Raw genomic sequence first — 8,883 nt, 5'->3', positions numbered from 1 at the left:
TTACAAATAAAAGTAAAACTAAAAAATTATGAAGCTTCTAAGTAATTAAAGATTTTTAAAATGTATTATTAATTAGGTACATTATAAATGGTTAAAAATTATTTTATTTGTTGAGTTTGCTAAAGTTTGTTGAATATTTTATTTAAGTGTGATAATTATTACAATCAAGTCTGATAGTTTTTTATCTTTAAACATTAAAAATTGTATTTTTTAATATAATTTTTTTAAATACCTAAGTTTTAATATTTTTTTTTTTTTTTTTTAGAATTTGTTAACCATTTTAAAATAATGATATTACAATTGTCTGAAATTATGTTATGTTCTTGAATAAGATTGCAGTTCTGATTTATTTTTTAATAAAGTGATGTTAAAATAAAATATTATGAATTAGTTGTGTGAATTATAAAAATGTTTTCCTTAAAAAAAGTTACAATAAAACCTCGTATCTCAAAATTTCGTAAAAGCAAAATCTCGTAAGTCAAATTTCTATAACACAAAATAAAAAAATAAACTTTTTCTTTATTGAATTAAATCGACAATACAATTAATTAACATAATATAAAAAAAAAGTATGCAATTGTGAAATATTTAACCCTACCACAGTTTTTCGCTTCTCCTGTAAAATTTGATAAAAGTGACTTACGAGGTTTTGCCACGAAGCCGACGATATGCTCTTTTTTCTATCATTTTTTTTACAGAATGTTTTAATATAGGCCAAGCACACTTGTATAATTTTAATTATATCTAATTAATTGAATTAAGTTTAATCTGTAATTGTAAAACTCACTATAATATACACTTCATACATTTTTGATAATTTTAAATATGGTCTTAAACTGTATTATGATGTACGGGCAGTGGTGAACACCAAATATACAATATATTAATACAAATTATATAAATATCATGACAATATGAGGTAGGTACCTATACTTGCAAGTCGCAATAAGTAGGTACAAAATATTATTGAAATATATATGTATATGTGTAACTATTATTATTATATTATGTAGTATTAAGTAGGCTAAAATATAAATATTTCTTTCGATTATTTTCCTACTAATTAATTATTATATTATATAGTTAGTTAGTACTTAGTAAAGTTACTTACCTGTTTTAAGCGAACCGAGACTGAAGATTTTAATTTTATAGCAATAATTAATATTTAACACTTGTACTGTCTTGTAACGTCGCTTAGAGCTAATAGTAATAACACTGCAGTAACACGTCACTCAGACAGAACAACGACCAACAGAAAAATGATCATATTATCATATATAAAAACCTCATAAACGAGTATAATAAGATATAAATAATAACGTAATAATAAGTACGGCAAATTATTAAATAACAATCATGGCCCATGGGATTTCCCAATGCGTCATACAAAACGAATCCCGATTCCCGATAGTGAATAATTCAATAATGTAATAATAAACAAAATAAACGCGCAGGGTGTGTGTGTGTGTCAAACACAGAGTAATACTCTGGCTATAACACGATTCCGCAAAATTTGCGGAACCGTGTTGATTTTAATAGCCACTGATATACACATATGATATACATACACGACTCCGCAAATGTTATATATATATACACGATTCCGCATAATTTTAAATGCAACGTTGCCATACAAAATAATATACAATTACTCTTGTTATTATAAATTGTAATTTTTTTTAGCAATCAATATAGTCATTAGATAGTATTACAATTATCAATATAGTCAAAAAAATATTGGAAATAATTGTATATTATATTTTTATATGTAATACTTGTACGCTGTAGATATAGGTTTATACTGTGTAACATAATTGACATTTATCTAATACTTTATCTGCAATATATAATTGATGAACTTTTAACAATTGGTATTTGATAATATTGATGTCATACGAAAAAAACGAGTTGTAAATTAAATTTAAACTAAAAACATGTTTTCTGAAAGTTTTATTTTCAACAGTTTAAATGTTATTATTTATTAATTAATTAAAATTTATTCTTTTTTATAATGTACATAATAACATATTTTTTTTTTACGCTGTCATAAGTGTAGTCCAAATTTCTTATACATATTATATTTATTTAATATAAGAAATGTATTATAATCTAATCTTATAAACGACGATGACATGAACATTATCTTATCGCATAATAATATAGCTGAAACAAACTCATATACGTTTAATTCGTTATATTGCGGAATCTTTGGCCAAAAAAACTTATTTTAACAACGGAAATAACGAAATTTTTATACGTTCTATCGAGATTTTCGTTATATCATTATTTCAATTGACGTGCTGTTATCGAGTGCCACCGTCGTATGCGTACCGCGCGCCAAAATCACTCAAGTGTGGGTCGGCTCTTACAATAATATATATATTTTGTTTTCGGAATGGCAACGTTGCATTTAAAATTATGCGGAATCGTGTATATATATATAAAATTTGCGGAGTCGTGTATGTATATTGTATATCAGTGGCTATTAAAATCAACACGATTCCGCAAAATTTGCGGAATCGTTCTCCACCGAATACTCTATGGTGTCAAACGTCGATTATCAAGACCCATCATCAGCTATGTATGTATATTGTATATTGTATACACTCAGCTGTAGCTGTGGCGTGTCAATGAGCACTGTAGCTAGTTCTAATACTTTTATGTAGTCAAAATAGTCTTATTATAATATTATTATATTACATAATATTAATATATTATAAAATTATCGTTCATTTAAAATAGTGTGTATTTAAATAAATAGTACGGTCACACAGGCATATATATTATTTATAATAATATTATTCATTATTAGTACACTATTTTGGTGGCCAGATATTATAATAATTCAAAAAGAAGTACATTTTAAAACTTAGCTCTTTTACTATGTTAATTGGCCAATTATATGTATACTCTTCTACCCATTTTGCCTATGGCTTATGCTATAGCCATATAATAAGCCATCTCCATAATCTGTATTATTGGTCGTTTTTTTTTTTTTTAATAATATATGTTGGATACCAAATCTATTATTTCTAATTTCACGCAATGTGGCTGTCACATCCGTGTCGCAATGTTTGTCACCCTGGAGTTTGTCGCCGACGCGCCGAAGAGTCGACCTTTGTACCCTCGGAGAGGGGACGGTAATATTGTCGTCTAGCCATCGGCCGCCGGCACCCACCACTAGGCAGTTCGTCGTTCTCCAGCCGTCTAGGCAAGTTGTTGCTTTTCTCTGTTATGAACCTATACACCACCGCCATCTTTTTTTATTATTCGCCCTTTTTCTTTTGTGTGTTCTGAGCGTCCGAGCTCGTCTCTCATGTTCTCATCCGTGTTGCGCGACACACATATTTTGTAGTGACTTTGTCGCTCGGCCGTCGACTTGTGTGACGTGATCCCTGCTCGTTCACACCCACGTGTTTTCCGCCCGTCCGTCTTACGCAGTGCGAAAACCGTGGCTCAACAAAACCTTTGTTATCGTTCGTATCGTGATTCCTGCTCGTCCATACCCACGTGTTTTCCGCCCGTCCGTCTTACGCAGTGCGAAACCGTGGCTCAACAAAATTTGTGTTGTCGTTCGTATCGTGATCAGCGCCCACGTCGTCCAATTTTGACCACCTTCCACCTAACCGTCGTCTATTTCATCCAATTCGACGTTAGATCAAGTGTTGCGGCCCAGCCTTCATCATCGTCCGGTTCACCTGCAGCAGCACCGTCGTCATAATATCAACTCCAACCGCCCGGTATCAGGTCGTACACACGTTATAATTTTATCACCTATTGTTATTATTTTTCTTTGATTTATTCGACATTTGTTCGACGCGCATTGTCAATAATTTGTATTATTATTTTTATCTTATTATATTTGTCTCGGCCGATCGTATGTGATCGTGCCTTCATGTGTTACTAACCTTAGTTCATAAGTTGTTTTATGCAGAACACGTTTAATAAATCGTTCTGCACATCATACCTATAAACATTGTTGTTACGGGTCACCCTAATACTCGTGATCCTAAGTACAGTCCACTCTCTCCCTCTCCCTCATTACAGGTATTATCGACAAATCACACACGACGCGCTACGTGTAGAACGTTGGAAGCGCACGCACACGCGTACACGCGTCATCGGGCTTGGTGTGCAGCCGTCGCACAATATATAAATCATGTTCCTAAAATATTTGTAAAAATTTCAAACCAAATATTATAACCCTAATTAACTAGGAAGTTATATTGAATATTACGAATAAAATATTATTTTACATTATTAATTATAAATTATCTAAATGTTTCCTAATAGTAATTATTATAATATTATAAGTTCAACGAACTCAAAACATGTTAAAAATATTATAAAAATAATGATTTTTAACATTAATAACATAATATTATTATAATATTGTTGCCTAATTTTTTATTTAATATTATAAAATACACTTAGTAAAAATATTTAGAAAATATTTAAAACTAAATATTTTTATTTAAATCAACATCAAATATTTTTATAATATGAAAATTAAAATATTTTAAATTCAACCTAGAAAAAACGTTATTGTAACATTATTGTTACGAAATTGTTATCTGGGCTATAATTATTGATTTATAACAAACATTTCGAGTGCCAAACTGACGAGTGACGACCGATAGGAAAACATTATAATAAACATTGATTAGAAATCTTTTATATAAATAAAACAAGTCGGATTAGTCCCATCATTTATACCTAACTCAAGAACAGCTGGACCAATTTTGATGATCTCTGATTTGTTGGATTCGTCTCCACCTCGAATAGCAGAATAACTATTAAAATACATCGAAAAGATTTACGTAAAAAAAATAAACAAAATATTAATCTAAAAAAATATTTGAACGGTTTAATAATCGTATTCAAGTTAATTAATAATATTTTTTTTTCTCGTTCACCGAGCAGCATCCGATAACGGGTCACCGTACTATATTCTTAGAAAATAAAAAAAAAACTACGGCTACGGGATTCCCTGTAGGAAACGAGCGAGAACGACGGCTATAGGCTAACGTCATCATCGTGACCAAAAACTATCTAAATATTCAGTTGCGTTATTTGAAAATTATCATCGTCGAGTACATTACCGAAATCCCGTGTAATTATATTATTTAAAAACAAAAAATGGTAGGAGCTAGGAGCCGACGTAAATGGTCCGTTCCCTATAATATATATTGACCGTTTATAACTAAACTAAAACAACAAACTTTGGTAGGTTGAATAAAATTTGTTTAATAGCTCTACCTAAAAATAAGTGTTTTAAAAAATATTCAGTATGAAAATGTTTTGATTATAATAATATTATATAGGTAATATAATAATTGGTCAAATTTAAAATATTTAGAAATCAAATATTTTCAAAAGATTATAAGCAAAATAGATTTATAATATTTAATGTGAAATGTTTTGATAATGTTTTGATTATATATAAAGCCCTGGTTTTCTACAACCATGCATCCGTGATTGCATGGTGCGCGATGCACGATTACTCGGTCTGCAGTCACATTTGCACGAGGCGCGACGGATATGTTTTGCTTGACTATGTATGGTTATGAGTGCGTGGTTTGGAGTTTGGAAAAAGTTGTCAGTTTGTATGGGCGCCGTGAGGGGGGTGCAAGGGGGTGCAATTGCACCCCCCTGGCTTGACAAAAAAAAAATTAAATTAAAAAAGTTGAATAGTATTAAAACTATTTTATTTTGTATAATTAGCAACATTATTTCTATTATTTATTATTATACATTTATACTTATTTTACATTATTGTCTATATATATTATTCATATTACCTATGTATTATAATACTTATTTCTTAAATAATAATTGTAAACGCCTAGGTTTTTTTCCAAATTCTTCAATTGAATTTTTAATGAATTTCGTATCCTCTTCTAGCCTCTTTTTATGTACACTCATCATACACAATCCGGACAATCGGTCATCACCCATAGTGGCTCTGTTCCATGTCTTGACTCGTCTTAAAGTACTGAATGAACGTTCAATGCTGCAAGTTGTTGTTGGAAGAGTTGCTCCGATCTTGATTGCGTCGGCTACAGCTGGATAAAAATCTTTTGACATTTCGATCAAATCTAAGTATTCAATAGAATCTAATGGTTTTGTATCATTTTTCCACATTTCATACCATGTTGTGGCTTCAGTTACAAAATTTGATGACAAAATATTTCCATACAGTTTTACAATATCATTTGATGTGCAAATAAACTGTTCTTTACTCATGTTTTTCATAGCATAGGGATGAAGATCCATTAGAGAAAATGATTGATTGTGAATTTTAGAAAAACGATCTTTTAATTATGATATAACTGAATCTAGATAAGGAACGAAAATGGATATTCTGAAAAACTCTTCATGGTTTGTAGATGGATAATTTGATATTTGACTTTGTCGTGCAGCTACTCTAGGTGGACGTATTTCAACATCAAGTTCTTCAGCGATTTCTTTAGATTTTGCAAATAATTCGGTAAATTCGATCGACGAATCATTTCTATACAACTGCAAAATATCAACTAGTTTGGTTATGTGATTGTTCACTGTTTTCAAATTCATATTAACTTGTTGAAGTAGATTGCATACTGATTCAAATTTAGCGAAATAAACAGCTATTACTTGCAATGTAACAATAAAAACTGGTGTAGTAGCAGCAGTAAAGAGTTGATAAGATTTAATTTTGGTTTTTGCATTTGCTGTACTTTTTGATAGTTCTTCCAAAGCTTTTACAATAACAATAAAATTGTCAGCAAAAATTCTAATACTCTTATATTTTGCTGACCAACGAGTTTCACAAAGTAAAGGAATATTGGGAATAATTTTTCTACTCAATGTGCTCTCTCTAAAAAAATTTATTATTTCTTTTATGATCCCGATTGTATTTCTTACTTCACTTACGTTATTTAAATCATTGAATACAAGATTCAATACGTGACTAGCACAATGGAAGAATAGTGCCATAGGATAAGCTTTATTAATTAATTTTTGAACGCCACTTATATGTCCAGCCATTGTAGCGCATCCATCATATCCTTGGCCCACAAGTCGATTCAAATCTAAATTACAACTTTCTAAAAATTCAATGATGGTTTTGGCAATGGATTTAGAATCTAGTTTTGTAAGAGGCGAGTAACCAAGAAATTCTTCACAAATTTTGTGTTTATGAAACTTAACGTCGTAAAACAAATACCGAACACCTATTGACAATTGTCCGGTGCCACTTATATCGGCAGTCTCGTCAGCTAAGACCGAAAAAACAGATGAAAGTTTCACTTCTTCGATAATATTTTGTCTAAGTACATTAGCACAAGTTTTAATTAGTTCATTTTGAACTTCATGTGAGATATACAACGCATTTTTAGCTCCAGACTTTAAATGCTTATTCAAAACTTCATCCCCTGATTCGACACGGAATTGTAATAAATCTGTAAAAACGGAACCTTCGTCATTTTTACCTCTTAGTGGAAGATCGTGCTTTGCACAAAATACGATTGACGATATGATAGAACAAAGTTTCACCCTGTTTTCTTCTATTTCTCTATTAAATGCCGAATCTATTTGCTCATGAACACTCAATTGTTTTCTCTCTTTTGAGTTTAAAAAATGTTGTGACGCATTAATTGCGTCTTTATGCCAAATACTATTTTCATGAGCCTTTGAAACCTCGTTAAATTTTGATATTTTATACATGGTGAAACAATGAATGCTCCTTGAACACCTCTATGTACTCGAGGTCGAAATAATACACAAACGCGACATAGTGGGCCTTTAGAAACAGCTGAGTAACTTAGCCATGGATAAAGTGCAAACCATTCTATACGAAATACTCTCGTAGAGTCGTTGGTCAAATCTTTTTTGAAGTCATATGTTTTTGGAGGAACCCAGGAGTCCTTCAATAACTTTAAACGTAATTCGTCATCAACATAGGAATTCAAATACAGTCCAATATCTAATTTATTAGCACCAACAGTCAACTGATGAAGGAGTCGTGGCACTTCTTTTTGTTGGCTACTATTAGAACTATTAGTACTTAAATTACCTATGTCATTATTGCCTTCATTTATACTTGATGAAATTGATTCTATCTTACGTTTCTTTTGTAAAAAATGTCGTATGTCACTCATTTTTATATATTAATAATTTTACGCGAGAACTAAAATAATATATTATATATGGCGTACTTGGTATTAAGCACGTTGAGATACACACACGGACACACTACTAATAATGATTCAGATTTATTGTAGAGTGTCGATGTATAGGACATGTCAGTTGTCACGTGTATAATATACACTGTATATTCAATATATAAATACGTAATTTTTATCGCATGCGATAAGCTTAACGAGTTTTCGTGTAGGATAAAGGTTACTATTATCATTATTGGGTTTCCTAATCATAGTCACTAGCCCACATTACATTGGAATTGTTAAAAAAAAAACTAAAATAACTTTGTATCGTCATACAATTTGAAAAAATATTTTTACGTGTTTAACCAATGTATTAATATTATTATTATTATTATTACTAATTATTATTATTATGGGCCGGTTCACACTATCCGTTTTCTCCGGTCCGTTGGTAACCGGTGTAAAACTGATGCATTTTTACCGGATTGTGGATTGGCAGCCAAACCATCCGTTTTTGTAATCTGTTGTTGCAAAATTATTACATATATAAGCATTCTTTAGAAATCAGCGTATACCTACTTGCACGATGCACCCCCCTGATAAAATTCCTGGCGGCGCCTATGTCAGTTTGTGTTTAATAACATCACAAAATGGATGTGTTGACACTGTATAATATCTTAGAACACGAAGCCGATGAAAAACTGTTGCTACTTTCAAGTTACTTCAGGGATAATGA

The 8,883-nt window shown here is 30.9% G+C and overlaps 1 protein-coding gene across 1 annotated transcript; it reads right to left on the bottom strand.

The window, feature by feature from the left end:
• Window positions 1-6,321: 6,321 nt before the first annotated feature.
• On the bottom strand, window positions 6,322-8,141 carry LOC126550669 (zinc finger MYM-type protein 1-like). Its single transcript, XM_050202636.1, has 2 exons — window positions 7,845-8,141; window positions 6,322-7,671 (listed from the first exon to the last, which is right to left on the bottom strand). Exons 1-2 carry the CDS (start codon window positions 8,139-8,141, stop codon window positions 6,322-6,324), a joined length of 1,647 nt encoding a protein of 548 aa, XP_050058593.1.
• Window positions 8,142-8,883: the final 742 nt, after the last annotated feature.

The sequence above is a fragment of the Aphis gossypii genome, chromosome 3 (assembly GCF_020184175.1).
Source record: "Aphis gossypii isolate Hap1 chromosome 3, ASM2018417v2, whole genome shotgun sequence".
Classification (NCBI taxonomy): Eukaryota; Metazoa; Arthropoda; class Insecta; order Hemiptera; family Aphididae; genus Aphis; species Aphis gossypii.
This window is presented reverse-complemented; position numbering and strand designations above follow the sequence as displayed.